Genomic DNA, 20121 nt, shown 5'->3' with positions numbered 1-20121 from the left:
TAATATTACGTTATTGTTAATGATGATCTATTTAATTATTTTAAAACAAAATTTTATACCTACTCATTTTAAAGATTACGTAGATACTTTTAACTTTCACCTCTAAAAGGACAGCGTTAATGGGTCGGTTTAATTTTAACAAAAATCTGATTTATAATCCTTTTATCATTGAATTACTAATTCATTAATTTAACTATTCATTAATAATTCAGTTGAATTTTTAAAAATATTAAAGCATCGGAAAAGCTAACACCACCGACTCGAGAGCATGGCGTTGAAGTCTTTTCGCAGGTTGCACGCGCCGTATTAAAAAGACATCAACGAATAATACTTACATACTACGAGATTTCTTAGGTTTTAAAAGTTGTCTACGAGTTTTAATACGAATTTGTAATGATGAATTTTCACAAAAAAAAGAACAAGGAAAATTGTTTCGTAGGTACTTGTTCCTGCTAAATAATGTTAAGTTTTATTAGATGATAGGTAAGTATCTAATGATTGTTTAATTCCTTAATTATTTTAATTTTATATTTTTCACAAAAAAGTTTCAAAATAAATACTTACGTATTAATGATGGTACAATTGGTACATAAGTAAGAATCTATCGCTATCGGTAAATATCCCATATACCTACTTAGATGGAATGGATTTTCGGTGATCTGGCTATGCAGAAATGACTTTCATCCGTATACATGAATTATTCAACATCCCAGTTGAATGAAGCCTTCTGTGGTGGGTCTAGAAAAGTGGCGCTTTTTGATTGAATCGATAATCGAACCCGTTGAAACCCTATACAAAAAAGGCTTTTCGACCATCTTTCGACATAAAAACTGACACATTTTGCATTTTGTCTAGGGGACTGATCTCCAGCTATTTTCCTACAACTGCTCCCGTTTGTCGCTCCAACAAGCTGGACGCTGCATGGGTGCACATAATTTGGATAGTTCCATCACTTCCCTATCATTATGGCTTACAATAATATCGTGTTTACATACACGGATGCGGATTTTTCAAATCTAACGACAATAGCGTGGACCTAAATAATAGAACCGGGCTATGTTGGGCAAGGAAATGTGAATTCTAGCGACATGGATGTGATTTGCTCTACATTTTACTTCTGTTACCAATTACGCCTGTGGGTAGGTAACTGACTGCAGGTTAGATGCCTGTGTATCTGTCTAAATTCCAGACAAAGTATTTAAGTAATCAGCCCTTAGTGTATCTAGAGAGAGACGTAGTTCCATTCCTTAAGACCTCCATCATGTCACGCATGCACCACATTACTAACATTGGTAAGCACTAAAAGAGTAGTTTTTTTTGTGACAGGAGGCAAACGAGCAGACGGATCACTTGATGGTAAAGGTAGCCTTTCGAACTAAGCATCACAGACGCAGCGTCTTTAGCTTTGGTCTTAAAGGTAGCCTTTCGAAGCGAGTTAGAGACGCGGCGTTGGTGGCATAAGACCAAAGCTAAAGACGCTGCGTCTGTGTGACGCTTAGTCCGAAAGGCTACCTTAGGTGATTACCACATAGACACCCGTAGTCCCAGGGGCGTTACAGGTGCGTTGCCAGCTGCGTGAAGATACGCTCTCTTCTTGAAAGCTTGCAGGTCGTATCGGTCCGGAAATACCGCAGACGACAGTCCATTCCACAGTTTGGCTGTTTTTCTATATTATCGTAAAAATAAAAGAAATAATAACATTCGCCTCCTGTAGAGTTAACAAAATATTACCATACTGTGACCACAGCGGTTTCTATGGCCGCACTCGCTCACCGCATCAGCCTGGATTTGCTTTCCCCATTGTTCGACCACAATGGCGGCTTGCTCCACGGCCGGCGGACATCGCTTGCACAAGATTACACAAACGAACGCTTATTCCTGCCTGGATGTACGTGGTTTATGGTTAGGGGAAGTCCCCCAGATAGTAAAAAAGATTTAAGGTAAACGCAGGAGCGGTTTTACTTGGCTATGATGATCATGCTTAAAATCTTATTAGACTTGTGACGGTTCACGGTTTTTTGAGATGGAGATACATACATAATTATAGTCTACCTAAGTATGTGTGAGTCAAAAAACTTTTTTAGGGCTGGATTCGCGCCTGGATTAACAATATTAAACCTCAATACTTTTGCTACTACATTTTGTACAAATTACTGAGATTAGTTTACAATAATCAAAAAGTGTCTTTCTTCTGGAGTACCTAGGTATGTGGGAAATGAAACACATAAACTGCTCTCTTTAACACTCAAGTTAAATGTTTAAGTTATACCTAATTTAATGTAGTTACACATAGGTACCTAATTACCAAACAAACCTTGTACACTTATTTGAATAACAAAGCGAGATATTTGACGTTAATTTAAGAAACCAGGGCCATGTTTTATTAGATTACGTTTGGCAAGACGTTGCTATTTGAGTTATTTCACAGGTATTTCTTAATGAAAATGTAATTTGAAACAATGGTGACCCTGTTTGGGGACCAGCATTGGGACAAATGGGCGGCAGACAATAGGCGGAACGAAACCACCTGTTGGCAAAACACATGGTGTTAAGAAACTTTAAACCAACTGTTGCATCATAATATTTGACAAAGAATGGCAAAATGCAGTCATCATCGACCATGGTACCTACATGCATATTGTGACTAGGCTGCAATTGACGTCACACCTACTTACACCATAGTTTGATAAGCGCAAATGTATTTACGCTTCTACCTAAGCCCTTTTAAAATTGTAGCGATAAAAATATTTCCTAGTTCCTTTTCCTAACTTTTTGTCAAACAGATCGAAATTAAAAATAACAAGATCAGTCCACTACAAAAACTTCTAATGAACCATAATTATGCCTTAATTATGTTGTTTTTCAAATGATTTAGAAGTGTTACCTGAGTGTGTAGATTTAAATGATTGATTTTGGTATGAGGATGAGGGAGGAGAGACAGAAATAGCCAAAAGGGCTACAGCACGCTTAGAAAACCAATTTTCACGCTTTCCTCTTTTCCATATTGCAAGAAAACTGTCTGCGTGAATCAAACTGCTATGACATTTTTTATCTAAAACGACATCATGTCGGCTACAATGTAAGTAGACTGTGACGACGGGATTATTAAAAGAAATTAGGTTGAAGCGCATTAAATTGTCGAGTTAGCGGTAAGTTTAGTGACCCCATGACATTTTTTCGGTGGATGCCACACGCTCTTATCTCGAGTACCTAATTAATTAAAACCTCATTTTTGTCTTGCGAGGCATGATAACAAACGACTCAAAGGAATTTCTATGCTAGGCTTTTGTTTAATTGGCTTCCATGGAATTAAATGATTTAATACTGGCTGACTAGCAAATGAGTTTCGAAAGAAATAAATTAAATGGTCGTCTAGAGCACAAATACAGGATGTAGCTCTACATTCCTAACGCTATTAACAAAAATTGATCATATTCAGTCAATTGTATGAATAGACTGTGCCTTTTTGGTGCACCTAGGTGTAATCGTGCAGCGGTGCCAAGAAAAAGGTATGCATCAGGGAGGAGAACGCAAAAAAGTTTGTATGTTTAATTCCACATGAACGACCGATAGAAGTAACTAAATCTAGCACATCGGCTACTTGAACATTTTGTAATAGAACCTATCTACTAAATGAAGACTTCATTGTTCCCTAATGCAGGCCAACTGTGAGTGACATCTTCGTTTTCGCTCTGATAACCAATCTGCCCGCAGCATCAGCAACGCCCGCCAATCTCCGCACCTGCCACCAACCGTGAACGTCTACCTACACTATGACAATGCGCACAATCTTAGATCGATTCGAGCGGGGACCATTTTCCAGAGACTGCACTTCTTAGTTCTTACAGCCTTCTGCACTTATTCCAAGACTCGGGCTCGCGGTGATAGCAAGGCGTACCGTTCGCGCGCCAATTTTTGACACTTTATTTTTTTAAGCAAACGCACAGAGGAGTTAACTTTATACTGCTAACTTAGATGTTTATTTGTTGTGATAGAAATGGTGAAATTCTGGTGGATGTTCATATTGTTTGCAAAAACGGCTTCGGCTAGTGATAACGAGTTGCCTGATGCAGACGCAGGAAAAGGTGGGTGATGTGCAAACCTAAATTTTCTGAATAGGAAACTATAAACAAGATACTTTGGAGTAACTCTGGGAAAATAGGGAATTAATAGAGATTTTATAATTGTATGTATTAAACTATGCTTTGAGCTTCTAAGGGAGGTTTTTCTAATGCAAAAATAATTTCTATGGCAAAACGCAGTGAAAAACTTTTATCTCATTTTATCTAACCAAGTGGTCCGAGTAATACAAACAAAAAATTTCTCGTTATTTAGCTATGAGCTTACTATAAGACATTTTAAAGGCTTTTTACAAAATTTTAGTATGCTAGTTAACCGACAATACCATAACACGCCAAATAGATGTGTACCTACGTAATTCACTTTTTTATTACGTAGAAACTTCGATGAGAAACTTTCGTAACTTATTCAAACATAATAATGCATACAAACAACATAATAAAAGAAAGGAAAAGTGTACCAGAGAAATTTACACGGTTTACTTTAAAAGACTTTTAAGCGTTTTTTCACACGCTTTCCCTTCGGAATGTATAGCCAAAAATGCATCAGTATTTAGCTAGCTAGCTATGAGATTACTAAGTAGGTATTTTTAAATGGATCATAAAGATAGATCTATAGATAGTTCTATAAACTATTAATTAATCTATACCGTAATTTAAACGAAAGCTTTGTACGTGTCTTATGCACATATTATGGGCTCAAAAAAGCATTCGTGCGATGACTATTTTCGGGTATTTCCATCAGTCTTTGAGACAGAGCGATGCAAAGTACGGAGGGAATCCGGGAAAGGTCCCGGAGGGTCTGAGAATAACGAGATATTTCTCATATCTCGTTATGAAATGGAATCTCGTGCATATTATTACAGTCTGTAATAATTCCATGTCCAATAATGGACTTGCGTTTGAGATATTATGGATATTATGATGATCAAGGTAGATGTATTGCGTTTTTATTCTTTCAACCAGTGGCAATTTCTATGGAACCGTTCATTTTTTCTTTGACTTTTTTGGAGTTGCGATATTGCACGTTGGATATAGGAAGTCTTATTTTGAAATGATTTCCAAGACAATAGATATCTACCTCACAAAATAAGTATAGCAATTAAAGCAATACAAAATTGAATATTAGACGGGGCTATTAACCCACGACTATTCCACGGTACTGCACACGGACAAAAGAAGTGAAAACAAATGCAACATCGACATATAATAGTGAACATTATGAATAACAACTTTCCTGACAAATCTCTTTACTAGATCTTTACAACGTTATTGTTTTTATTCAATTTAACGGGCAAGAACAATGCTATCTGATTGTTTAGCTCTCTGGAGTCTTCCAGAGTCAGAGAGTTGAAATTAACAAAACAAAATAATGCTTTTCTATCTCAAACACCAAAGGGTTTCATAAAGAACCGGATAGTTGGTACCTAAGTGAGCTCAATAGCGTAATGGAACGCGGTTAAATAATTGAAATAGGGAGGTCTAGATTTAATCCATAGTCGGGTTGGCGTAGAAGGCGTAATTGGCGTAATCGATTTATATGTAGAAGTTTCACTTCAGAAGAATTTCATAATATCGCTCTGCCGTTTTTTCGTCGATTTAATTTACGATATTACGCAAGTGTTTATGAATGAATTCTATCTCTATCCTACCTAAAAATATATTCTAATTGGTAAAATATTGAATGAATTTGAAAGTGTAGTTGCTCACATTTCTTTAATCCAAACAAAATATTTAAATATTAGTGTAGAGAATTCTAAGCAGAATAAATAACCTAGGCTTGTAACTTCATTAAACATAATTTTATAAAATGAGCTGCCAACGTTCTTACTCCAGAGCTTTTCTACAGACACTGGGGAAAACTACGATTTCAGTGTGGCAAAGTAGCGTCATCGTGAATTAATATTAAAATCCTCTTAATTTTCTCTATTACAGAGTCACGCTTCCTTCCCCTATTCGAAGTGAAGAGGTTTGACAACAGACCTGCTGCGGGCGGTCTACCACCACTGACCACGGTGCCCATAGCTGGGGAACGATGCTCGGCCCGGTTAGAATCAGCCCTCGACCAGCTGAAGAGGCGGAAGAGGAATCAACCCAAAAGCTTGGACACTCCTTTGGTAAGGACCTATTAATTTAACCAATAAAGAACTCTTTTATTTTAGTAAGACGGGTTTTTTGCCCATCTTTAGTAAGAGGCAGACGGCCTCAGTAGTACGAGTGCTAATACCAAAATAACTTTTTGATTTTATCACCCATTATATCACCAGAAGGCATAGGAAAGAGGTTCCACAAAGTTAAAAGCTGTAGAATGTCGTAGCTAGAACAATGATGATGAATAGGTAAGCTAGGAGGATGCCCTGGATGAATGGAGTTACAGAGGTTCTTAACTGAATGCAATGATACAAATCCAAAGACTGAAAAAAGGGTACCTACTTTTTTAATGTGACGACCGACAATCTATCTTTCATATGTAATTAGATAATTATATGAGATGCTGTCATCGTCTCTTAGATTTACCCGAACAAATAGACTAGCAATTATGTCTTTTCAGAGCCAGAGCATCGACCTCAACGGATACAGCTTGTACCATCAGATGAGAAGTGCGCCGGTAGACATGTATGTCACGCGTATGCGCGTGCGACTTCCGCAGAACAGCAATTGGGTCCGCGTAGAGAAATGTTACTTCGACCCGAGAAACGTATCCCTCGATACAATGCTTCTGTTCCACGATATCACTATCAGTGGAAACGTGGATTTGTACGACGCCAACGAGTTAGACAGAGGACAGCCAAACGGAAGGCTCAGAAGAAACTACGATCCAAGACCATACGACGGGCCTTACAATGAAGACCCTTATGTACGTCCACGAGGAAACGGTTGCAACATGATTTTAAGACTGAGGAAAGCGGGCATCGGATTCCACACAAGACCTCTCAATCAGCAACCAGGGAAATTCAACGTCAAAACTGATTCCGAATTCGTTGAGCCCGGCTTCATTAGCGTTTACGCGTACGGCTGCGAGAAGTACATAAACAGGAATTCAATTAGGAATAAAGATAACCTGCCTCTGAGACGCAAAAGGAGATCGGACGAGTTTTCATTCCATTCCCACTTGGATCCGCCCCGCGCAGACGGGTTAGACAGCAGATCGGCTGACAACAACTGGGATATTATCTACGAGCCGCGCAGTAACAGAGTTAACTATGAGAGAAGTAAACTGTTCAGACCTGAAGATGATTTGGACGAAGTAGAAGATATTTCACGGGAAATGGAAGACATCTTCACAAAAGGCATAAGAACTCTATTAACAACATACATGAAGAAAGAACTGCAGCCTGCTATAAAGGACACTTTGATGAGAAATATGGGTTATGTGATATCATATGGTTAGCTATAGTCAAATTTTTGTAATCAATTTATTATAAGATTGTATTTGTATAGTTTTACTGGTCTTATTGGATTAGTATATTGTAAAATAAATAAAAGTAAAATTGGTTCATTTCTATTTGTATTCTTTTCATATAAGCTCATAATGTATAAATATAGCAAAGTTTATCACAATATGGGGATATTCTACAATATGACTAGAAACAAACATTTAAATAAATAATTAAACAAACGTAAATAAAAAATACCAAATTAATCTTACATTCTAGTCTTATTTGAGAAGCCTGCCTGTGGAACCACTCTTGGCAATGTGGATAATTTAAATGAAAAAATAAATAGAACATACAAAAAAGCACTAAGAGATTTCGAAATGAGGTCTAATCAGTATAATTTAATAAGCCAAAGATGTATTCTACTACATATTAATTAATCATCTTCTACACATCACATTGATGAAAAGATATAACAATTCTAATCATTATAATAACAATAGCATTTAAACAATTATCTAAATCATCTTTGTATTCTCATTAGAAAATGTTTCACCTCATCATAAACAGCAAAATGCAGGGCTGATACTAAAACAGCTTTATATGTACTTGGTAAATACCCTTTGTATAAAGCCAGAAACCCTTCTTCTAGTATGGTTAACTTTATACAATCCAAGAAGCCTCTACAATACATTTGCCTGCCAAAACCCTTCCTGTGTTCCTGGAAACCTTGAATTTGCATCCGTTTCTTTACTAAATCAAAGGGATAAATTAGTGTCTTAGCAACAAAACCTGCTACAGATCCAGATATCAAATTAGCTATAAGAGAAGATTCCACTGCAGAACTAACACTCACTCGTCTTTGGAAAAATTCAATGTGATTCAGAATATTGTCTGTTAAGAGTTTGTACACAGCAAACTGGATTCCTGCATGGGGGGCTATCTGTCCCAAGGTAGGCACAAGTCCTTTGTATAATGCACCAACACCTTCAGTCTTCACCATTGTGGAGAAGGCATCTACAAATCCCTTGTAAGCTCTTTTAGTCTTCTGTTCTGCTATCAGTCGGGTCCGAACAGTATCAAAGGGAAAGGATGCAACTGTTGCAATTGTAGCAGCTACACCACCATTTGTAAAGTTTATCCAGTGTCTATTGTTCATAAAAAACTGGGGATCAGATCTTTGACATACTTGGCTGAGTTTTTCGAATATCGCGAACTGGACGACGCCAAACGATATTGATAGAAACTGGGCGGGAACGTGACCACTCCATAGCGCGTACAGACCTTCTTCTTTGACGATAGATGACACAGCTTGAACGACCGAGTTGTACTTCGAATTTGATCCGTGCTTTATAGGTTCCAGCTGCAGTTGAAACCTTATCTTAAGAACATCTAGAGGTTGTGCTATGGCCCTCGTGATTGCGCCTGACGCGCCGCCCGCCACGGCCGATTGTATAACCGATACTTTAACTGCTTCGTTGTTTATGGCGTAAACCATTTTCAGTTACTTGACTGACTTCAATATTCAGATAAATTTATTCAGAAAATCAATAAACTTACATAAAAATCTCCAAAGGAATCATCGAAAATGAACGCACTCCAACTGATTGTGTTGGTTAGTATTTCTTCAGTTTTGAGGAATGTAATATGAATTATATCATCACGTATACATCAGGCTTGACATTTAGCAAATTTTACTGCCCATGTTTAGACAGAAAATCCACGAATAAGTTATTTATTTTCAATTCTTTCACTTTTCGGTGAACTGCGATGCATTCAAGAACATCTGATTTTGACAATGACATTTGACAACCTGTCCGAAGTGTCCGAGGAGTTTTCCGTTTGGCGCATACTGTAATTGATTTTAATTAAATTTTTTTAAAAACTCTGTTCAGTTCAAATCGCACGCACTTTAAACGCTTTTGCGTTTTTTTACTGACATCGTTTGCTATCCGTTTATCCGTTTTTTTATAGTTTTTTACCTATATTTATTGATTTCATTGCCTTAAAAAGGTGCTTTTATTCGTTCATTCATTTTACGTCAACCTCTAATCCATATCTGTGGGTCTAGACAAAGTGCAAATTATAATCGCAAACCAGTCGAAAAGTGGTCGAAAAGCTCCTTTTTTGTATGGAGTTTTGATGGATTCGATTTTCGATTCGATCAAAAAGTGCGTTTTGTCTAGGGGGGCTGTGCTCTAATCCATATCTGTGACGTCAACCAACGAACGAACGAGTTGATTGATTCACAATTTATCATTCGTTCAAATTTCATTTTGTCATTCATTCGGAAAATATTTGCGTTTTTGTTGGATTACTGTGTTGTGAATTTGTAAACAAAAAATTATCAATTTAGAAAACCCACAATGTCTTCACCGTTAGAAAATCTGGAAACCCAGCTTGAAATGTTTATAGAGAATGTGCGACAGATTCGCATTATTGTAAGCGATTTCCAACCTCAGGGCCAAAGTGTTTTGAATCAAAAAATGTAAGAATAAATTCAATTTCTACTATACATATTACATACCTTCAACTATGCTGAGATTTGGTATTCTTAATAATTTTTTGTTAAATTTATTTCAGTCAATCGCTGGTAACAGGCTTGCAAGAAGTGGACAAGTTGAAGTCACAAGTTCATGACATTCATGTTCCCACAGAAGTATTTGAGTAAGTATTTATTGTTTTTTCTAGTACTTCTATGACTTTAGGAATATTCTCTACCTATTATATTATCATCTACTATAACTAAATAGAAAAAGTCGCTAAATCACAATGCAAGATTAATATTCACCTATTTACTCTACATAATAATAATGTATTTATTAGTTAAAAACTAATGTAACATCATTCTTTTATTTCAGCTACATCGATCAAGGTCGAAACCCTCAGCTATACACAAAAGACTGCATTGACAAAGCCCTCGCCAAAAATGAGGAGGTCAAAGGGAAAATAGACTCGTACAAACGATTCAAGAGTCATCTGCTACAAGAACTATCGAAGACTTTCCCTAACGAGATTGCCAAGTACAAGGCTGTTAGAGAATAAAATAATATTTAATTAAGCTAAGACTGGAATACAAATCTTATTAATTTTAATTTATAACCTTTTTAATAGTTATTAAAGTTACATAATATTAAAATTATCAATCTTTTTTATTTATAGCTGTGTCGTTATGATACTTAATCAGTTTTAGCCATTTTTTTGTCACATCTGAAATGGGGCGATCAGGATAGTAGAAAATTCCAAAAAGTTTTGTGCTAGAAATTATTTTATTAATTTTTAAATGCAAATTAACATAATATAAATAAAATCATAAAACAGTTGATAAGTAAGAGTGATTTATCATGAAAACAAGTGTATACAAGATAGATTACTGAGAATAGTATGATTGTAGAAAAAAAAGAATGAAGAAACACTTTTCTTCAAAAAGCAGTTTCATTGTGAAAATCTGAAATTTAGAACTAGATAAAATTAAAGGTGAAGCTCACCATTATAATTATTATTCTCTTATTATTACAATTGAATTAAATTATAAAATTAATTTAGTCTATAATTATTCCTTTTAAATAAATAAGTCTCTGCCATAAAATATTGTTAATAAATAATGTAACTGGGCATGTTTTGAAATTAGAAACATTTGTGATTTCATTAAATACTGAATAAATAATTTAAAACTAAACTAAGACCAACTCTGGTGTTGGATTTTTCTGTTTATTTTCGGATATGCTGACATTTGGGCTTTTGTATTCGACTTCTGCAGTGGTACCACTGTCTTCGAGGTTGTCTTCTGAAGCTTCTACAGAAGCTACATGAGCTGCATCCATTGAGAAGTCGTTCCACATTTGATAAAACCCGTTCTTCACTGGTTCCACGAGCTCTAGTTTACTGGTGACATACACGTAATTCCAGTGATCCGAGGAGCGGTCGTCACCCCAGTTGAGAGTGCCCGCCATGAGTACGTTATCATCGATCAAGCAGAACTTATGATGCATTCTCCTTATTGGCTCATTTACTATGCACTTGATTTCGGCGCCTGTAAAACAATGATCTTCATTTATACTTATCTAAAAGATTTGACGCCTTATTGATCAATAAAATTAACTCAAGTGATTAAACTTAGTAAATGATGAAAAAAGAAACATAATTTACTATCTTGATAAGGCGTTAAGTTGAACTTTTGTAATTAACGGAATCATAAAAATATTGGTCTACTAAGTATAGAGTAATTCGTTATTTCAAAGTTAAAAGACTTACCGGCTTCTGCAAGTTCTTTCATGAAGAACTCTGTGGATTCGTTGTATCCAGACGGGTCAATCAAAATACGGGCTTTGATATTCTTCTTTTTGATTAGGCTAACCAACCGTCCTTGAATAGCTGGATTGTGAATACCCGGCATACATACGTTGACGCTCCGCTTAGCAGCTTCCACATAGCTTATCAGTTTGTCGAAGTAGTTGTACGCGTTGAATTGCAACTTGCAAAATATCATCACTTCGTTTAATTCACTGCTGCGGCGGCTTTTGAAGAAGTAAGCCGCAGCAGACACAACGCAAGTTACCGCTATAGCCGCTGCCGTCGACAGGATACGTGGATGTATTCTCATTTTACGTGATTTCGATCATAAATGGTACTTTTTGGCGTGGACAGTGACCAGTCTTGAAATTTTATTAATTGAAATAAAATCAAGAGGTCAAATACCACCAGTACCAACACGCAGCCCGAATTTTAAAAGATAACATGCAACTACCCTCAATTTTGCTACTGACTTCGTAAACTAGTTTTGTGGGTCAATTTTTTACAACATGTTGTTTTTATTTAATATTATAAATATGAATTAAAGAAAGAATCATTTTGTTTTACTGAATTCTGTAACTTACATGAATATTTTCAATTTGTTACATTTTTATCGAGACGGCTATTGAATGAACTATCTCTGTAAATGTTATAGCACACCAAGCGCGCGAATTTATTGACATTTCTTTGTTTTGACAGCTCGTGATAGAATATTTTTTCACAGCTGTAGTTCTAAATAATCGAATAATTTATATGAAATCATGTCTTAACAGTGAGTTCGTAAGTGTGATTGAGTTTATTTAGATAGGAGGAGTGTTTGGCAAGTCGGAAATATGGGTATTACGGGTCTGATACCGTTCCTGGAAAAGGCATCAAGGCGGGCCAATGTTAGTGAATTTAGTGGGAGCACCGTAGCTATAGACTCATATTGCTGGCTCCACAAGGGAGCTTTTGCCTGTGCCGATAAACTAGTTCGGGGAGAAACTACTGATATGTAAGTTTCACGATGAAATTATAACATTTTTATGAAACTATCAAATAGGTTATGTTCTGTTACTTTTAGATAAGTATGTGTCAAATCATTGGTTTAAGAAAGCTCTCCAGACTATTTTAAACTGTTATTTTAAATATAAACTTAGAATTAAGTTTACTGTAATATGTTTTGTTGTTACAGTCATATAAGATATTGCTTGAAATATGTGACAATGCTCTTATCCAAGAACATCAAACCTATATTAGTGTTTGATGGACGCCACTTGCCCGCTAAAGCAATGACTGAATCTAAAAGAAGAGAGTAAGTATGAAAAATCTTAATCCTCGTAACAACAACTAACAATTTTTAAAAGAGAGTATTAATAAAAAACTATTTATTTTTAGGTCTCGAGACATATCTAAGAAAAGAGCTGCTGAATTACTTAGCCTTGGAAAGGTATGCTGTCTTTTTAAAGTCCTTATCTGTCTTTCCCTTAAGTCTGACCCTAAGCCTAGTTAGTAATACATTTACAGCTAAAAATGTAAGTAAAACTAGCTCATAGAATAAGAAACCTTTGTAGTTTTGACCTAATAAAACTCTAAAATTGAGTAATAAAATATTAAAATCCTACTAATATTATAAATGTGAAAGTTTGGATATCTGGATGTTTGTTACTCTTTCACGCAAAAACTACTGAACGGATTTTGATGAAACTTTACAGTATTATTGTTTATAACCCAGATTAACATATTAGGCTATAATTTATAACAAGTTCTTTGTATGATTGATATTTACTTTTAAAAATTTCAGATAGACGAAGCCAGGTCTTACATGCGGCGCAGTGTGGATATAACCCACGCAATGGCTCTAGCGCTCATCCAGGAATGCCGTAAGAGAAATGTGGACTGCATAGTAGCCCCCTATGAGGCTGACGCTCAGTTGGGCTACCTTAATATCAAGAATATCGCCCATCTAGTCATCACTGAGGACTCTGACTTGATACTGTTTGGGTGTACAAAGGTTTGTTTTTGAAGTACTCAAAATATTAAAAACTATTGTCTACTATGATTATTATAAATACATGTCAGTTACCATTTTGCATCATAATTATGCTGATTTAGTTACACCTACATCACATTGTCACATCCTGATCATACATACATAATGTGAAATAATAAATTCCTCTAAGACTTCCGAGCCATTGCTAAAATATTTGTGTTTGAGCTTGGTGACCACTTCAACTCTACTCACAAGCCAGTATCATCCTAATCTTCCCAATACCACACTTACATGTAGGATTTAGATCATTTTTTACTAATATTCCACTATTTTCCACACAGAAAGCTTCACATTTATCCCAGTAATGAACACAAAATTTAACCAAACAGGTTTGAAACTTACTTGACTGATCATTGTTCATAGAAGTTTTGAAACCAAATGTCCCTCCTAACACAGGTATTATACTTAAAAGGAGACCCCAGCCACTTGCAACAATTATGTTAACTTAAAAGATACTGAATAAATGTTTTTTCATTTTTTTCAAATGTAATTTTTTCCCATTCAAGGTGCTATTCAAAATGGACTTAGACGGCAGTGGTACTCTCGTGGACACAACGAAGCTGCCACTCGTCATGAAGTGTCCCATCGAGCACTATTCTTTCGACAAGTTCCGTCAGATGTGCATCATGTCGGGCTGCGACTACCTCGCCTCGTTACCAGGCATTGGGCTGGCCAAAGCCAGGCAGTTTGTTACAGCTACACAGGACTCCAATTTTGCTAATGTAATTTTTGTTTGTCATTTAAAAATTCACCAATAGAATTGCATGAAATCTCCGCTCCTCTTCAGTGGTCAGGGAACTAGTTTTAAAAATGCATACGTAAGCGGAAAGCGGAGCGGAATAGCGAAGCGGAGAAGTCGAGCAGGGAAATCAAATAAATAGTCGTCGTGTGCTCGCGGTCTAGCCCCGCGAACGGAAAAGCAGTCCGCAACTCCGCTCCTAATACTCTCTTGCTCCGCTTCGTTTCTATGGACAGACAGTTTTCAATTCCGCTCCGCATGACTTCCTCTCTTCGCTCCTCTAATGAAGTGCCCCATCGAGCAATATTCCTTCGTCGCATTTGCAACGCACTACAGAAGTGTTGCCAACACGCTACTAACGCTACAGCAGCGCGACTGTATCGATGCAAACGCGCGACACTATTCATACAGTTTTGTTTTTAAAGGGATCAAAATTAGGGATTGATGATGAAAACGAGCGTAAGTGCTCTACCTAGTTGAAAATTGTCTTACAATAATTTCTATTACATTCTTTACCAGAAGAACTTGAAATTTAATATATTTGATTTTCTTTTTTTACTTCCAGGCGCTTAGAAAACTGCCGAGTTTCTTCAACAAATCGTCGCTGACGGTGACTGACGAGTACCGGGAGAACTTCCTGAAGGCAGAGGCGACGTTCAAACACCAGTACGTGTACGACCCTTTAGAGAGAAAGATGGTGCGGCTTACTGAACCGGATGACGAAGGTACAGTTATGAGAGGGATTTTTATTCATCTTTCGTGTTATATTCTTCTTCTCTCTTATGTGTCTACTACATTTGCCAACTTTATAGCGCTTGACTAGCTCACGGACTTACGGCTAATCGTGCCACCCAAAGCACGAAATTCTTTACCGAATGCTGTGATGAACAAATTTATTACTAAGGCAGTATTTTTTATGTAATAAAAACGCATGAATTATATTTTTTTTATTCAAGTTCGTACTTCTTTAAATATTATTTGCTCCCTTTTCCACCATTTGCAGTTTAAATGAGCATTAAATATTTTTTTTTTAAAATGAAATTTGGTTTAACACACAAAAATTATGTGATAGATAACACTTATGCAGATTGATTAAGAAGTTCATTAACATCTTTCAGATATTGAAACAGCGCTCTGCGTGAACGCAGGTGAACTCTTAGACCCTCACACCGCGTTTCAGTTGGCGCTGGGAAACCTCGACCCTTTCACCCTGAAGAAGATGGACGACTGGCACCCAGATACCAGTGTTTTGGTAAAAACAATAATTACTAATTTTAGTAGCTTTAATAAATCTATTGGCTCAGGTGGGAATTGAACCCGTGTCTCGTTACTATGAACTATTGTATAACAGAAACGTTATGAACGGTAACTAAATTCACCTTACGCCCATGTGGTGATAGCGAAACCGTCGTGTCTCATATTTTGATTAAAGTATAGTTGTATGTAAGATTTTTTAGTTACGGTCAGTAGTTAGAGTTAGGGCAACTCTACAGTTAGAAGCTTGGGTCACAATGAGGTCAGATAACTTATTAAAAATGATTTATACACAACCCGATTGAGTTAACTGTGCACCTGGCAGCCCTGACGTCACATCGACGCTCTGATACGGACGGGGAGAAAAATGGCATTCCAGGCAGGTGCGCAGTTTATTTTATTTTATTTATTTATTTAAAGACTTTATTGCACACACAACAATGTTCAGTACAAAAAGGCGAGCTTAATGCCATAAGTCATTCTCTACCAGCTGACCTTGAGCAAAACAGAGATATTGAGTAGGCGGTGCTAAAAAGCTACAAAAATGTACACAATATAATACATAAAATATTATAATATATATACATAAATACATACATATAATTTATATAAAATGGATGACGAGAGGTAAGGGAGGATAGGAGAGGATAAGGGAGAAAAGGAGAGAATAAGGGAGATTAAGACGACTTGATGCGTTCAAGAAAATGTTTGCGCACAGAGTGTTTGAAAACAAACTTACTAGGAGCCTGCCTGATGTTCTCGGGAAGAGCGTTCCAGAGGCGAATGGAATTAAGGAGAAATGAATTAGAGAGGAAACCAGTGCGGTGGGAAGGAGTGGAGAGAAGGAGCGTGTTGGACGAACGAAGTTGACGTGCGTGCGTCGAACTCAGAAGTTTAAACTGTGTTTTCAAGTAGGAAGGAGAGTTAGGGTCATTTAAGATGGTGAAAAGGGTGGTAAGGATTCTAACATTGCGCCGTGCAGGGACAGGTAGCCAATGGAGCTCTTTCGGGTTGTAAAATAATATAAATAAAAACATTATTATTTTATAAATATTTCAGGATGGTAACATCAAGACAGACAGCTGGAAAGAAAAAGGCGTTTCAACTCACCCTAGCATCTGGAAGCCTGACTTCGCTGCACACTTGGCCGACTCCAGTCCTTGGGCGAAGAAGACGAAGCCAGTGGAAGCGATCATAGCGGCCCCGCTCACGAGACCTAGGAAGAAAGTGGTCAGCTTGGTCAGCAAGTATGTGGCTGAAACGCAGGACGAAAGGTGAGGTGGAGTGGTTGGTGATTGGTGTTTAGATCGTGGGTTCGAATCCCACTGGGGACATTGAAATTGAGGTGATTTTTCAAAACGTGACAACTACAATCAATACTACAATAATCATCTATTTTATGTTACAAGTTCTGCTTAGTTTAGTAAATTACTATGGAAGTTGAAAAAAAGTCGATATGATGCCAATTAAAAAAACACATTATTCAATGATTCCTAAAGATTTTCTTTTTCGGTTTTGCATTTGTGAAGAATTGAATAATTTCGTTTCGTTTTCACACCTAAATTACGCCCAAAACTTATAAATTAATCTGTTAATTTCTTTTTCAGCCTAACAATAGAATCACTAAGCAGTATGTACTGCAAAGAACCGGCTTCTAAGAAGCTAAAAATGGACTGTGATACCCTAGATAGTGAAACATTCACGCAGCACACTCAAAGCGACCACGACATCGCTATAATTGAAGACTCTACCCAAGACTTGCCACCACAGACTCGCAAATCTCCTATACTAGAAAATAAGGACAGATCATACCAAAAGAGTCTAAACAGTTACTCAGTATTGAAAAAACTGAGCAGATTTCCTCGGACCGTGTTAGGTGATAATGTTGTAGAAAGTAAGTTCTTTAATTCTACCTCAACTACTGAAGAATCTCCCTCGAAGGACCAAAAAGACTTGTCGCGAACCAGTATTGTGATAGAGGAATCTCCTGAGAAACCATGCAGGAATCCATTTAAATTAAGATCTCCGGAATTCAGCCGGACTCTGTTGATAGATACTCAATGTATGGAAATACCAGATTCACAATTAGATAGTTCTCAGAAAGAGAATTCTCCGCAGAATTCTCCAGTTAAAAGGAAGAGGAGTCCTATACTTGAGCCGAGCCCTATAAGCAGGAATCCGTTTAAATTGAAAGCAGAGATGGTGCAAGCAGTGATGGAGCGGTTGACAGAAGACTCTGTGATAGACAATACGTATCCGCTAGAAGAATTGGTGACTCCGGTTGACTCGCAGGTGAGTGTATAGTTTAAAGTAGTTGACAGTAGGGTAAATTGCCAGTCATTGGACACTTAAGAAAGTTATTGGGCAGTTATTTACTGAATTAAAAATAGCATTTCTATTTCAACAACTGAGAGATTCCGACTGATGGAGATAAAAGGGCGTTTTTCTGAAGGAATATTCATTGTATTTGAAGGAATATTCATTTTAAGAAAATTCAAGGGTTGTTTTGTGCAATGACTGGCAGCGTCCAATGACTGTCGGTTTACCCTATATTAGATTACACATTTTTGTAGTTAAATAATTTAATGCTATTGGAAATATCCTTCGTGTGGAAAGATGTATTCGCTTCTACAATCCACGTAAACGCTTCAACGTGATGACGATCGTTCTGCCAAGAGCGAAACGACAAAATATTTTATAATGACTAACGCCCGTATTCACAAACATTAGCAATCACAAAGCTCTATTCAACGCTGTGCGTTCGATTTGCTGCTTCACTTAAGCAAGCATCGTTTGTGAATACGGGCGTAACGTAAGTGACTAATAAGAAGAATAAATCGACTCCCCTTTGTAAAGGGAACATAACATGACGTCCCTAGTTTGCAAAAAATAATTTAATGATTTGAAAGCTATTAAAAATCTGATTTTACCAATTGATATCTCAATGGTATCACAACTTGATTGTTAAAACAGTACTTTTTTATTCTTTTAGGTATCATACGGGGAATCCCCTCCCAAACCCAAGCTGTCCTGGCCGAGCCAATCGCAGAAAGTCCTCGCGGAGAGAAGGCCATCAACTGTCAACGGTATAAAGAAAACCAGCAGGGCTCCCGCTGTGAAGAGGACCAACTCGCTGCCGTCCAACCAGCCCACTTTGCTGAGCAAATTCGGGTTTCAAAAGAAGTAAGATTATTCAAAACTTTTGAATCAAAAGAATTTTCTAACCTTTAAAAAAAAGTTGTCACTTCTATAATAATAGATATTTCTATATTCATTGTTGGATTTGAAACCACAGGGCTGGTCACAGCTTAAAATGGTGGGAGTGGTTGTAAAAAAACAAGAAAATCAAATCTGTTTAAACAGGAGACATTTGTGGATGATCTTACTAAAGATTGATTATATTTCTACTGTTCAAATGTAATAACTTCCCCCAAGAGAAGCAAGTTCAAATCTTATGAAAAAAAAGTTTCATACAAATTGTCATCAGTAATCGCCAATAAGTCGTATGTTTTTTTGGGAATTTGGATTCTGGATTTGCAAGATCGATCCTGTCGGAAAGTAGTTCTATTTGAGCTGTAGAATTATTCCTAGTACTTTTAATTATGTTAATTTGTATAACATATTTTTTATTTTGTTTTCAGGGCGGTGATGAAAAGGTGATAAATGAAAAATTATGGTATCTTTTGTTATTTGTTGACATAATTTCTAACATGCATTTGAAATTGCATTTACATATTCAGTTGTGTTGATCTGTTGTAAAATGTGATTATGATATTGAGTACTTTATGTTATGTTAAAGTTTTTACTGTAAGAATAAATGATTATCTTAACTTAACTACTTGTATTGTTTTATTTTAAAATATTCTGGTCATAAGTACCGGATTCGGATCAGAATTTTGCGAAACCGCTCTTAGTATCATTTGATTTTTAAGTGAAATAGCATTATAGTCCAGCTCTTTAGCTAGTCTCTACTAGACGCCCAAAGTTTCAAGTTCATTACCGAGTTTATTTGTATCCCTAAAAATCAAGAGTACACAGTAAGCAAAATTCAAATATATCTGCTGCGCCAATAGAAACTGGAAATGTATTGATTTAAATCGATGCAAAAGAAGAGAAGAGAGAAAAAGAGTAGAGCTACTTTGCAATCAAAGATAAGTTTACACAAATCACAAGGTTCATAAACAGCGGTGTCTAAACACGCAGTATAAAGCGTGTCCAGCCAAGTTTAAGTATAAATGTTATTCGGACGTATTCCGTCCAAACAAAACTGTTATTATAAATTCGAAAGTGGTATATATGTCGCAGTCGAATTGTATAATCCGCCGTTTTACATTACCACTAGGCATT

General features: G+C 36.6%; 5 protein-coding genes across 5 annotated transcripts; 3 read left to right on the top strand and 2 right to left on the bottom strand.

Moving 5' to 3' along the window:
- Positions 1-3700: 3700 nt before the first annotated feature.
- Positions 3701-7522, top strand: LOC135077126 (uncharacterized). Its single transcript, XM_063971689.1, has 3 exons — positions 3701-4085; positions 6015-6196; positions 6631-7522. Exons 1-3 carry the CDS (start codon positions 3998-4000, stop codon positions 7468-7470), a joined length of 1110 nt encoding a protein of 369 aa, XP_063827759.1. The 5' UTR covers positions 3701-3997; the 3' UTR covers positions 7471-7522.
- Positions 7523-7574: 52 nt separating this feature from the next.
- LOC135077125 (mitochondrial thiamine pyrophosphate carrier-like) lies at positions 7575-9234 on the bottom strand. Its single transcript, XM_063971688.1, has one exon. It carries the CDS (start codon positions 8952-8954, stop codon positions 7980-7982), a length of 975 nt encoding a protein of 324 aa, XP_063827758.1. The 5' UTR covers positions 8955-9234; the 3' UTR covers positions 7575-7979.
- Positions 9235-9497: 263 nt separating this feature from the next.
- Positions 9498-10598, top strand: LOC135077124 (mediator of RNA polymerase II transcription subunit 10). Its single transcript, XM_063971687.1, has 3 exons — positions 9498-9944; positions 10040-10123; positions 10318-10598. Exons 1-3 carry the CDS (start codon positions 9823-9825, stop codon positions 10499-10501), a joined length of 390 nt encoding a protein of 129 aa, XP_063827757.1. The 5' UTR covers positions 9498-9822; the 3' UTR covers positions 10502-10598.
- An 82-nt stretch (positions 10599-10680) lies between these two features.
- Positions 10681-12150, bottom strand: LOC135077123 (mitochondrial cardiolipin hydrolase-like). The gene is made up of 2 exons (XM_063971686.1): positions 11711-12150; positions 10681-11489 (listed from the first exon to the last, which is right to left on the bottom strand). The coding sequence occupies exons 1-2, from the start codon at positions 12057-12059 to the stop codon at positions 11131-11133; spliced, it is 708 nt and encodes a 235-aa protein (XP_063827756.1). The 5' UTR covers positions 12060-12150; the 3' UTR covers positions 10681-11130.
- A 287-nt stretch (positions 12151-12437) lies between these two features.
- LOC135077122 (exonuclease 1) lies at positions 12438-19609 on the top strand. The gene is made up of 11 exons (XM_063971685.1): positions 12438-12743; positions 12924-13043; positions 13127-13178; positions 13533-13742; positions 14288-14503; positions 15086-15245; positions 15639-15772; positions 16834-17048; positions 17382-18066; positions 18767-18957; positions 19416-19609. Exons 1-11 carry the CDS (start codon positions 12583-12585, stop codon positions 19432-19434), a joined length of 2163 nt encoding a protein of 720 aa, XP_063827755.1. The 5' UTR covers positions 12438-12582; the 3' UTR covers positions 19435-19609.
- Positions 19610-20121: the final 512 nt, after the last annotated feature.

The sequence above is a fragment of the Ostrinia nubilalis genome, chromosome 13, assembly GCF_963855985.1.
Source record: "Ostrinia nubilalis chromosome 13, ilOstNubi1.1, whole genome shotgun sequence".
NCBI classification, from domain to species: Eukaryota; Metazoa; Arthropoda; class Insecta; order Lepidoptera; family Crambidae; genus Ostrinia; species Ostrinia nubilalis.
The sequence above is the reverse complement of the archived record's forward strand: the minus strand, read 5'-3'. Positions and strand labels throughout refer to the sequence as shown.